The sequence below is a fragment of the Phodopus roborovskii genome, unplaced genomic scaffold (assembly GCF_943737965.1).
Source record: "Phodopus roborovskii unplaced genomic scaffold, PHOROB, whole genome shotgun sequence".
NCBI classification, from domain to species: Eukaryota; Metazoa; Chordata; class Mammalia; order Rodentia; family Cricetidae; genus Phodopus; species Phodopus roborovskii.
Genome location: NW_026126410.1, coordinates 39,880,451 through 39,892,735, shown reverse-complemented (window position 1 = coordinate 39,892,735; position 12,285 = coordinate 39,880,451). Strand labels below are relative to the sequence as shown.

The window sequence follows — 12,285 nt, the reverse complement described above, 5'->3', positions numbered from 1 at the left end:
GCCTCTTTTTATTTTTGGTTATGTGTTTTTACTTTGACATAAGATTGCTTTTAATTTGCAAAGGTATGATGTAGTTAGGTACTGTGGGTATATGTATAACCTAGCTATGGTTTGCCTTGGCAACAGAAAGATCACACCTCAAAAGGAACTAATAACAATTCAGAAATACCTAGATGTTCATAATTGTAAGAAGATGTTAAGACAGCATAGTCCCCCACCTTCTTACTTTGACTGGGTGGCAGGTGTCGCTGCAAATGACACTTTTGTCCCTGCTCCTGCACTTGAGGGAAAACTTTCTACTGGAATTAGGGAAGCCTCTCAGTTTGTACCACAGACTGAAGCTGCCCACTTCCTTCATCTTCACGTCATGAGCCTTCTCTTGGAGATGGAGACTGATAAGGGCATGTCATAAACCATTTTATTGTCATTGCTTGTATATCCGACAAGAGAAGGGTTACATGAGCTCTGACTGTCCTAGAACTTGCTCTGTAGACCAGGCAGGTCATGAACTCTGCCTCTGCCTCCTGAGTGCTGAGACTAAAGGTATGCACCGCCACCACCCCACTAATTTTTCTAAGTTCAATATTCTCAAAAGCATTCAACATTTTTCTTATCTCCACTATTTAAATACATTGCCACTTAATGTGGGAGTGGTGAGAAAATGCCCTTTGAATCACAGGCATCTTTTAATCTGTGAAGTCTTCATCAAAGTAAATCAATATTCAAACAATTTGCCATTAGTCCTCCCTGTCCACCCATTGCAAAGACAGTGATTAGGACACTTAGTTTGTCAAGGGACAGACGAATTAGTCTCTATGAAAGATGTCTGCCTTCAAGGACCACAGTCAGCAGTGACCAGAAGATGGGAAGGGAGGGATAAGTCAGGCACCTGGGCTGGCACATAGGGCTTCCAGGGAGACTGCTGGGATCCAGCTGCTTATCTGCCTGGCAGGGGATCAATAGCTCCTCACACATACACGCCTGGTTCCCCCATCACCCTCCTGCTGCCTGTGGCTACTTGGCACTTGCCTCATTTAAAACCATAGGTAAACCGGCACCAAGACTCCGTCAGGTCCCTTTTCATCAGTTCACATTGTTTAGCCATTTATGAACTTTTTTTCCTTTGCCTAAGTCTGCTTGCCATTTATTGGTTGTTTAGGACACCTTTGGAGGAGGAGCAGCTTGCTCAGGAACCACAAGCTTGTTCTTTACTTAGGAAGCCAGTTCCTTGCAGCTGTCTGTGGGTCTGGTAAAGCAGACACTCTCATATGAAGACAGTGGATTCCTCACAAAGACTATAGGTGCTGAAAAACTAAGAATCGGATGGCTGTTGCCGACTGAAAAGCTAACCAATTAATACCAAAGATGAGGACTAATAAAAGGAAAAACGATCAGCCCTAACTAAATAAAGCCTTATGATGGAAAACTTTTTTTTTGAAGGTCAATAGTGGGCTAGGGCACACTTTTTTTAAAGATTCAATTTACTTAAGGAGGGAAAAATGTTAGATTGTCAAAATTTAAATCTCCGAGAGATTTCTCTAAGAATAAAAAGAATAAGCTAGGGGGTGGTGCACACCTTTAATTCCCACACTTGGGACTCAGAGGCAGGAGGATCTTTGTGAGTTCAAGGCCAGCCTGGTCTACAGAGTTGAGTTCCAGGAAAGCCAGGGATACACACAGAAACAGTCTCGAAAAACTAAAACAAAAATAAAAAACAATTGCCTCGGTACTCGGGTTGTTCTACGGTATTTCCGATTAGGGTCATGCTCCTAATTTTTTGTGGGGGTGGTGTGGGACAGGGACAGAGTTGGTTACTCTTTGAGATTAAATGTTGCCCAGGCTGGCCTTGCTCCAGCCCGAGTCACTGAAACGACGCTGTGAGCCAGTTTCGACATTCAGCTTTAACTATGTCGATTTTACCTACATTGTGTTGCATTCCTTTAAATAGAGAAACCATGGTTTAGGTTAGTGAAAGTTAACCTACTTAAATAAATAATGGACATTATTTACTTCTTATACCCAGGCTTAAAAATTTTCCCCTGTAGGATATATCATTTATATTAGCAATATAGCTAAGGCATCAGAAAATTCTGTGGCCCCCATATTGGTGAGCACTTCTGTCAACAGTGTCAGAGTTCTTAACCATTCTATGAACTTCAGTAGTTTTTTGCCAAAGCTGCTTTGGTTTGGAAACATGCGGTTCACTTGAGGGCGGCCGGGGGTGTGAACCAAATGGAGCCGAGTCCACACCCAGAGGCACCCTGGCGACCTCCTGCGGGTCCAGACCGGCTCGAACTCCGTATTTTAGGAAAACAAGCCCTTTCTCTCCCCTGGGCGGGCTAAGCCTCTGGTCACGCGACCAGGGCTCCAGTCCACCCTTCGCTTGCCGAGGCTGTGCGCCTGCGCAGCTCCGGTTGCCTGGATACCGCACGCCACAATCGCGCGCTCTTGGGCGGAGGGCGGTTGGGCTCAGTACCCCCGAGGCGCGCAGAGGAGCCGGTAAGAAGCGGAGACCGGCTGCCGCGCTGACCCCTGCCTCCTCCCCGCAGCACACCGGATCGGATCGTCGCTGGCCGCCGCGCTCTGCCGAGAGCGATGCCGCTGCCCGACACCATGTTCTGCGCGCAGCAGATCCACATCCCCCCGGAGCTGCCCGACATCCTGAAGCAGTTCACCAAGGCTGCCATCCGTACGCAGCCACTGGACGTGCTGCAGTGGTCGGCGGGGTAAGCGCCGGCCGGTTCAGGCACCTCGGCTGTGCGTGTAGACTAAAGCTTACAGAACAACCGTGGGCAGAAAAGTGGCCCCTCTGAGTTAAAGGAGAAATCAGTCACGGGGACGTTTATAAATGAACCCGTCTAGAACAATGTGCTTGCGCCACCTCCTCCCCAGGTTGAAGTATGCAAAGGCTGTCTGTCATCCAGGAAAATTGCACAGCTCTGCTCACAGCTAACAAACCTTAACACATGAACGTGAAAAACACGAAAACGCTCTCCGGGACCATACCATTATCATCTTACCTCTCGTTCTTTTGGTTTTACTAGAGAGCTCTTAGTCACTCTTTAAATCACCAGAATTAAGTACTTTTAGCCAAATTTTGTAACTTTCTCTGAACTATATAGCTAGAGCGGATTCATTTCTTTTCGGCTGTTTTAACAACTTCACTTGCTTTAAAACAACTGACATTTATCTTTAACAGTTCTGGAGGTAAAGTGCCCCAAATCGGCTAAAGCTGGAGGGGCGATTGGAACAGCTTTGGGGAGACCAGCTGCTTATCAGAGCTGCATTCTAATGGCCCTTGTGCACCCACGGGTTCTCCCTCCCCCTCTCCTGAGGATCCATCCAGTTTGTTGGCGATAATTTCCCCCATCTAAAGGCCTTCATTGTGCAAAGACACTTGCCATGTAGAGTACCACGTGCAGTTTTCAGGGGACAGGGCCTGGACTTAACTCCATCAGGGTGACCAGTGAACCCAGCACCTGCCCTTTGTTCTGGAACGTCCCCTATACAATATTGTGGTCCCTGGCTTTAAGCATTGTGGAGTCCTTAGGAAAGACAAGGGCTGTTTTGTTTTTGTTTTTCAATACAAGTTTATGTACAGTATTCGAAGACCCTGCCCTCACTCCAGCCCATTTGATGACACTTTGTAACTTGAAGGGCTTACTCAAGGACTTCATGGTTTCTTTGACTGGTGGGGGCGAACAACTTTAGCCTTTAGCCAGAGTTCTGCATTTCTCATGTCTGTCCTCAGAGGGACACAAGTGTTATCCATATAGGCGGAGTTGACCCTAAGGGGTGAGGGAAGAGAGGACAGCATTTCTTTTGGTCTACTGTCTCCACTGTCCGCGTCCACCTGTGCTACAGGATTACATTATTTCTGGTGACTCATACATACCTGTTGCCCTGATGCTCAGTTTCATGTGTCATCCCACCCCACAAACACAAGTTCTTTGGTTTGGTTCACAACTGTGGCCCGAGATCCTGCCTGGCACGCCTCCCCACCCCACCCACTTCTGGCCAACCCTGATATGAGTTCACTCTCGAATTGTTGCCAGGAGGAGCCATTTCTGTACTTGCCTCTCACCTAAGGATTTTCAGTCCTTGAAAGGAACAATGAAGGGGAAGAACCTGGCCAGATTTGAGGTGGATGGAAAATGGGAAGTAGGTGACCTTTGTATGCCTAAATGTTTAATGTAGTATCTCAGAAGCAGCTGTCAAAAAATGAGTAGCCTTAGGCATGGGGCCCTGGAAAGATGAATCACCATTGTTAAGAGTATTTGCTTGCTTTTCCAAAGGACCCGAGTTAAACTTCTAGTGCCCATGTCACACAGCTCACAGTGGTCTGTGGCTCCAACTCCAGGGCATCTGGCACCTATGGACTCCAAGGACATCTGCACTCACTCGCCCTACCCACATGCAGACACTATGTATATATACATATTTAATATAAACATTAAAAATAAAGATATTTTTTAAAAAGTGATGTAGCATAACATTGGATTCTGGTCCCTTTGTCCACATTGTCAAAGTTCTTGGGGGAGGGGGACAGAGGCCAACAATTAGATGAGCACAGTTCAGTGAGGTCCTCCTGGCTCCCACCTGAGTTCTCTGTCACCTGGAGCTTCTGGGAGACTCTGATATCAATCACCAGGTCTGCTGTGAGAAACCAGTAAAGGTCCAGGGGATCGCTGTTTGCAGCTGGCCCTGGGCGCTCCCGCCACGTTTTCTGGGGTGTCCCACTGCATGCTTTGGGAGCTGCCTGTGTGTTGACACTCTTCAGTGATGTCTCTCACTGCAGGTACTTTTCAGCCCTGTCCAGAGGAGACCCACTTCCTGTAAAGGACAGAATCGAAATGCCCGTGGCCACGCAGAAGACTGACACAGGCCTGACCCAGGGACTTCTGAAAGTCCTGCACAAGCAGGTGGGTGAACCTTTTAACTGCCCATGCTTCTGTTACCGTGCTGTGCCCTTGCAACACTGGGACAGCTGCACTGTCCCCAGGCCTGCCCTGTCACATTTAAAGATGACTTTCTTGGAAAGAACCCCAATAACTAGATTTTCCTGTATAGGTTTTACTTTTGTTTTGTGAATATGAGTATGGATATGTTTGTGTGTATACAGGTACGTGTGCTCTCTCTCTCTCTCTCTCTCTGTGTGTGTGTGTGTGTACCAGAGACCAACAAGACTGACAAATACGCTTCATACTTTATAGTTTGTTTGTTTTTTTGTTTGTTTGTTTGTTTTTACTTTTAGGAAGTCTTTATTCATTTTATATGTATGACTGCTCTATCTGCATGTTCACCATTATTCTAGAAGAGGGCACCAGATCTCATTATAGATGATTGTGAGCCTCCATGTGGGCGCTGGGAATTGAATTAGGACCTCTGGAAGAGCAATCAGTGCTCTTAACAGCTGAGCCATTACATTACACCAGCCCAGTTTTGTTTGTTTTTTTGTTTTTGTTTTTAATGTACATTGGGGTTTTTGCCTGCATGTGTGTGTGAAGATGCCACATCCCCTGGAACTGGAGTTACTGACAGTTATGAACTATCATGTGAGTGCTGGGAATTGAACCCGGGTCCTTTGGAAGAGTGGCAGAGTGACTAGTGAGTGCTATTAGCCAATGAGCCATCCCTCCAGCTCTCATACTCTAGATTTTTTTTGGAACAGGAACTTTGATATAGTCCAGGATTTCCTCAAACTTGAGATGACCCTCCTGTCTCAACTTCCTGTATTCTAGGATCACAGATGAACATAGTGCTCTGGCTTTGAAGTTAATTTGTGTGTGTGTGTCTAGTGTATGAACATGTTCTCAATGTGTGTCTAGTATATGTATATGTTCTGTGTGTGTGTGTGTGTATGAGAGAGAGAATGTGACCCCAGACTTTAAAGAATATGCCACTGCACACAGCTTTTTAGGTGGGCATTTGAGCGATAAGCATGTTGCCCACTGAGCCTTCCCTCTAGTCTTTTCTCTCTTTCAATGTCGCTAATACCCATGTAGCTGCCCCTCCCTGTCCTTGTCTCCCTCCAAGCTTTCATCATCAGGATAGACACAGTCCCCCCTCATACAACCCGCATACCCCATGCACACGGTGTAAGTCTCAAGTCCTCAGAAGCATCATTTTGGTTTCACACGCTTTTTCTACTTACACTGAGCATGTCATATTGTGTTTTCTAAACAGTGTAGCCACAAACAGTACGTGGATTTATCAGATCTTGAGAAGAAGTGGAAAAATTTGTGCCTGCCAGTAGAAAAGTTCAGAGCTCTCCTGGAACTGGATCCATCTGATGACAAAATTGAGTGGATAAAATTTTTAGCACTTGGATGTAGCTCTCTGGGTGGGGTATGTACCTACAAATAGCATCTTAATATTATAGTCATTCTCTCATGATCTGTATAATTATATGCCTGACTTAAAAATAATTTGGGCTTAAAAAACTATACTTCAGAAAAAATGTTTTTCCAGACTTCAGTTATGGGATGGGGACCTCGACTCAAAAGACGGTAAGAGCAGAACAAACACATGGCTACTCTTAGAATATATTCAGGTGTTTAAAGGGGACACACCAATGAGTTATTTTAATGAACAGTGTAATTTTCACAGCTGCTAACAGTTTTCATCCGTGGGAAGAGATATAAAATCCCATTGCATTTGACTTACTATCCAGTATTAATAACTAGAACAGTGTAACTTTGCTGCCATTACATTGTAACGCCAAGGATTTAGGAATAAAACCGCAGGATGCTTGATTGGCTGGATAGTCCTCAGTTCAGGACCAATAGAGTTTGTGAGCCTGGGACTTAGGCATGAGGTGGTTAGGTGTGGTTGGAGCCTCCTTGTGAGGCCAGAGTGTGATGAGCCTGAGCCTAAGTGAAGGCCAGGTGAGAGGATATGCTGCAGCCTGGGCTCCAGCAGGCAGTTATGGCCCTTGAGAGAAGGCATGTATGCGTCAGGCTGGTGGCCACATGCCCAGCCAGCAGTGTGTGGGTACATGGTATTTGGTCAGTCCTTGGGCTCTTTGTGCTGAGGCTTGGACAAAACAAATGTCCTCACAGAGGCTGTGCTGCCCAGTGGGGTATTCCCTGGAAACACAAAGTCAAATGTGATTAGTTATTAGAGGAACTGTGTCACCAAGATCACTGGGAACTCTGAAATTAACATTTTCGTAGCATGGAATTAATACCTGACATTTGGGATTAATGCTGATTGCTATGCCCCTAAAATAAGCTTGAAAGTTTGATGACAGCAATGAGAAAGAATGGAGCAATTCATGATTTATGAATTATTCTGTGCCACCTCTCCAGTCTGAGATGCATACATTGAGTGACACTAGGTGGCGGTATTTTGTAAAGAATGGAGTGTTTTATCTTCAAACATGACTAAGTCAAAACAACCAAGTTCTATTTTCTTTTGTATTGCATTGTCCTTAGGAAATAAATTTATATCAAGAAAGCAAACTGGAGCTGGGCGGTGGTGGTGCACACCTTTAGTTCCAGCACTCGGGAGGCAGAGGCAGGCGGATCTCTGTGAGTTCAAGGCCAGCCTGGTCTACAGAGCAAGTTCCAGGACAGGCTTCAAAGCTACACAGAGAAACCCTGTCTCGGAAAAAACAAAAACAAAAAAGCAAACTGGACACAGAGGGTTCCTTGTTGTTGCCTAACCTAGGTCATTTTTTGGGCACTGACCTTGCTGCTCACCTTTAATTCTCTTAGGTGCCAGACACAGATCAGAAAACTATGACTTCAGGTTCAACTGTGCCCTCTCAGAAACCCACTTCCTCTAGCTCTATCCCACCACCTAAAGATCCCACAAGTTCCAGAAATGTCACTATCAGCTGGGGATCCAGTGCCACAGAAGAAATGAGTGGTGGCCCATTGCCTGCTGGCACGTGTCCCTTCGGACGCTGTGGAGCTGTCACCAAGTCCCTTCTAAGTTCTTGTTTGCTGCTTTCTGCCTTAGCATGCATGCGTACACTCTGTGGTCATAAGCATCTCCTAGGAGCCCTTATAGTCCAGCTAACTGAGGTTCTCTGAAGGGACAGAGACCCGAAGCCTTCTGTGTGAGTGAGGTGGAAAACAGCATCAGGGCATTGACGAAGGCACAGGGCCATCTGTCCTGCCAGTCACACAGGACAGCTCTGGTGGGCACTTGTTCTCTGTGTCCCCTGGCTTGGTGAACAGTATGTTTCTGGATCTGGTAGAACTGCAGTGACTAAAGTTTATGGTTAAATGGTGCTGGATTCCAAACCCAGAACCACACGGACAAAGTTCATGGTTAAAATTGATATCTTATTGTCTTAGGGTTTCTATTGCTTCCAGGAATCACCATGACCAAAAAGCAAGTTGGGAGGAGAGGGTTCATTTGGCTTGTACTTCCCCATGGCTATTCGTTATTGATGGAAGTCAGGACAGGAGCTCACACCGGGCAGGAGCATGGAGGCAGGAGCTGATGCAGACACCATGGAGGAGCTGCTCTCTATGGCTTGCTCAGCCTGCTTGCTTTTAGAACCCAGGACCAGCAGCCCAGAGATGGCACCACCTACCATGGGCTGGGCCCTTCCTCATTGATCACTAGTTGAGAAAATGCCTCACACCTGGACCTCCTGGAGGCATTTCCTCAACTGATTCTCCTTCCTCACTGTTGACTCTAGTTTGTGTCAAGTTAACACACAAAAACAGCTAGTACGCTTGTCTATGGCAGTCATCCCCATTTTGGTATAAAGTGCATGAATTCACTGGTCAATTGCATCCTTACTTCTTGCTTTGCATTGTGGAAGCTACACATCCACCTGGATCTCTTCTCTGAGATAGAGAATACTCTCTGAAAAATGTCTGCAGAGCACGTTTGCCTTTCTGTCAATGGTGTTGCATTGAAATCTCTGACTCCAGGAGTGACTGTGCCCCATGCTTGTCGCGTTCCCTGCCTAGACACTGAACACTGCCATGAAGAATGTGTGTGAGATCCTCACTGCTGACCCAGAGGGCGGGCCTGCTCAGATTCCCTTTGATACTTTCTCCCACATCTACCAGTACTTGTCTTCACTGGACCCAGAGCTCTCAGCCTCGGATACCGAGACCTATCTTGCCACTCTAAAAGAGAAGTCGTAAGTACAGCTCTCGGGGTTTTAGGCATATTGAGTTAGAGAATCTCTGCCCTCCACCTCTCTTTACTGAGAACTCACCCCTGGTGGAAGGCAAACAGTGAGTCCAAGGGCAGCTGCCTGCCAGGGGCCACCAGCTGAAGAGCCGTAGCTCTGCCCTCTCAGTGTCAGACAGGGCAGGACCTAGATTCCATCTCCTAGATTTAGAGGGAGGGACTGTCCTGTCGCTGGAGGGGCTCAATCCTAGCATGCACTGTCAGATAATTTTTAACAATAGCTTGTGAAAAAGTGACATTGGTGGCATTAGCCTCACACATGAAGCTTAGGCTGCCACCAGTGGGCAGCCTGACGGTAGCCCACGGATGCCAAGTTACCCACAGTGTTACTGATGTCACTCACAACAGTTGCGGGTTGAGGAGCTGGCACATGGCATCTGCACACTGTATACTGTATTTCCATGCTGTTGGCATTGATAGAATGCAAAGTCCGAGCAGAGGTGATTTTATACTCATGGCTGCCTAGGGCTGGTGTCTTCTCTCTACAGTAGGTGACCCGAGGTATCCCCCTCTGGATGGTTCCATTCCTGTGCCCTGTGGATGTGGGAGCTCTGTCGTCTTGGTGTGGAGGGCTGTGGCTTCTGTGTGGGGAGGTTAGGTTCTTTCCTGATATGTCAGTTACCCCTGGGAGTGGCTCCCTGACAGTGTGTGGGGTTGTGGAGGGGAAGGGGCCTGACAGCGAAGCCAAGTATAGAAGCCAAGGGGAGTTGGCAGAAGCCAGTGTGCAGCGGTGACTAGGGGACAAAAGGATTCTCTGTGGCTTGCCACGTGTGCTTGCTGGGCAAGGGTGGGGAGGTGGTCAGGGTGCATGACCCTAGAGGGAGGGGCTGAAGAGAAAGGGGGACCCAGCTTGTCTCACTGGATCCCCATTTGCACCCACCCTGGAAAATTCCAACTGTTCTGGTTCAGGGAAGCCTAATGGGCCAGACCCGGCTGCCTAGGTAACCATATGCCAGGCCTAAGCAAGGCATGTGCTGGGTGTACTGTGATCTCCCAGCCAGCTGTCTTCGAGTGTTTAGAATGCACCAATCCTGGACAGCATGGCCCATGGTGCTAGGCCAGGCCAGGCTGCCTGGGCTGCTTGCTCCTGCCTCTCCTGCTCCTCCCTCATCCCCTGGTTCATTAGGCTTCTCTTTTACAGAAGGAGCCATTGCTCATGTCTGGCAAGTAGGAGTTCATTGCTCTACCCCACAATCCATCCATTCACTCATTTGCCATCTGCTTGGTTCTGAGAGCATCTGATAGCCGCACCTCTGTGGATAGTGATGCTATATGTGATCTGTCTTAGCTGTTGAGGCACAGCAAGCCATGTGGGCTCTGCAGACCTGGTTCCCTCTGGCCTATGGGCTGGGGTGGGCAACAGAGATTACTGTGGGAGGCATGGGAAGGTTAGAATGGTCACTGGCTGTCACGAGAAGCACGGTGTGGTGTACCCTGTGCAACTTTTGCCAGCCCACTTCTTAACATAAGAACCGGTGTTTTACCTGGAAATAAACATTCATTGTTGCACAAGAAAATAGAGTTGTTCTGCTCAGAACTGTTGCTGGTTGGCAGTAGTATGGTGAGGCATCAGAAATACCCAGTGTTTGGGATAACCTGGTGGGATAAATCGAACCCTGTAAAGATTAAATTACATTCCTGATAGCATCTCTATCTGTTTTCCATTCAGAGAATCTAGAAAGAATGGCATGATAGGACTTTCGGACTTCTACACTGGAAAAAAGTCAATATAGGAACCCTTGAAGAGAAAACTCCGAAGAGTAGACCATTAATACAGAGAGGAACACATTTAACGCAGTGCGTTTGAAAACCTTGGCGCCAAATACAGCTTGTCATTAATGACCTCTGTGTGACGTGTGAGTTTTTCTCATTGGCACTGTAGTGTGCCAGGGGCCCACTTAGTCTCACTGTGTCTTGGAAGGACCATAAAGCTGGCAACCTCAGAGTGGTACAAGAATTAGTCTTGGTAAAGGTATCTCGAGAGTGCAGGAAAGGAAGTGGGTAGGAACTTTGAAGTGTCCGGAACAGGAATACAGAGACACTTGGTTCTTCGGTGCTAACTCCTCTGTTGGAGTGGGGCTGGGGTGGGAAAAAAAAAAGAAATGATAGTTTTGTTTGGGGATGTAACTTGGTGGCAGAATGCTAAAACACAGACCTGGGTCTCAGGGCCCTACCTCGCCCCTGAGGAGGCAACACTGGACTTGCCTGTGAGTCTGCCTCCGCTGTTGATCACACAGAGAACACTAGCCCACAGTCTAAAAGCAAGTCTTCTTGGTTGACAGAGGGTTGTCTTACACATGCGCATGTGTGTATCTGTGCATGTGTATGAGAAAGTGTTCTCTGTAGCCAGAAGAGAGGCCATCAGATCCCCTGGAGCTGGAGTCAGACTGTGAGCCACCCACTGTGGTAGCCGGGAGCCAGGTTCCAGTCCTCTGCAAAAGCAGGCTTCTCTTACCCTCAAAGACTGGGTTTCTTTGTCTGTGTCTGAGTCAGGGTCAAATGTATCCCAGGCAGGCCTCAAACTCACTGTGGAGCCAAGGATGGCTTTGAACTTTTGACCCTCTTATCCTCACCTTACAAATAGCAAATAACAAAATATTTGATAGGGGCAGAAGGTGAACCTCTTCCCGGGTTTTGTGGGCTCTGTGGCAGCCATTGTTTGGTGGTTGGGTCTCTCCCTCATGACCACCCTCCTGTCATGCTCCCCCACTCTGCTGACACCCCTCTTCAGGCATGGGACAGGATGTGAGCAGCCCCATTATTTTCAGAATCTGTACTAGCATTGTCCCTTCTGCCTCTTTTGTCCAGATGCCATTCCCTGACCCCATGCTGTGTGTCTCAGGCCAGCTTCACAACCTCGGTGTCATGAGCTCCGTTCTGTGTCCCAGGCCTTCCAGGCCAGGCTGCTCAGGTCAAGTCATTTTTCTGCTTGCATCTCCAGATAGACTGAGCTGGACTCCAGTCCTAGCTCACTGCCCCTGCCCCCTCAACTGTTTTCCTAGCACAGGGCCATGAGTGCTGGCCCTGGAGCTCCTGGGATCTAGTGTGGGTCTCCGAAAGTTGATTTGTCCCTCGACCATGATGCAGGGAGGAAGCATCTAATCCTATGCCACTGTCAGGGTT

At 47.6% G+C, this 12,285-nt stretch overlaps 1 protein-coding gene across 2 annotated transcripts; it reads left to right on the top strand.

Annotated features, from left to right (window-relative positions):
- The first annotated feature begins 2,471 nt into the window (after positions 1–2,471).
- Ropn1l (rhophilin associated tail protein 1 like) lies at positions 2,472–11,004 on the top strand. Of its 2 annotated transcripts, none has more exons than XM_051182609.1 (5): positions 2,472–2,726; positions 4,799–4,922; positions 6,187–6,348; positions 8,934–9,109; positions 10,304–10,412. In XM_051182609.1, the coding sequence occupies exons 1-5, from the start codon at positions 2,596–2,598 to the stop codon at positions 10,392–10,394; spliced, it is 684 nt and encodes a 227-aa protein (XP_051038566.1). In that variant the 5' UTR covers positions 2,472–2,595; the 3' UTR covers positions 10,395–10,412. The 2 variants fall into 2 exon arrangements, with proteins under 2 accessions (XP_051038566.1, XP_051038567.1); XM_051182610.1 differs by lacking the exon at positions 10,304–10,412 and adding an exon at positions 10,832–11,004 and having other exon boundaries at positions 2,473–2,726.
- Positions 11,005–12,285: the final 1,281 nt, after the last annotated feature.

Coding starts and splice junctions, on each gene's coding strand:
- Ropn1l (XM_051182609.1), top strand. CDS start 2,596: ATGCCGCTGCCCGACACCATGTTCTGCGCGCAGCAGATCCACATCCCC. Junction 2,727..4,798: donor GTGCTGCAGTGGTCGGCGGG/GTAAGCGCCGGC, acceptor CTCTCACTGCAG/GTACTTTTCAGCCCTGTCCA. Junction 4,923..6,186: donor TGAAAGTCCTGCACAAGCAG/GTGGGTGAACCT, acceptor TTTTCTAAACAG/TGTAGCCACAAACAGTACGT.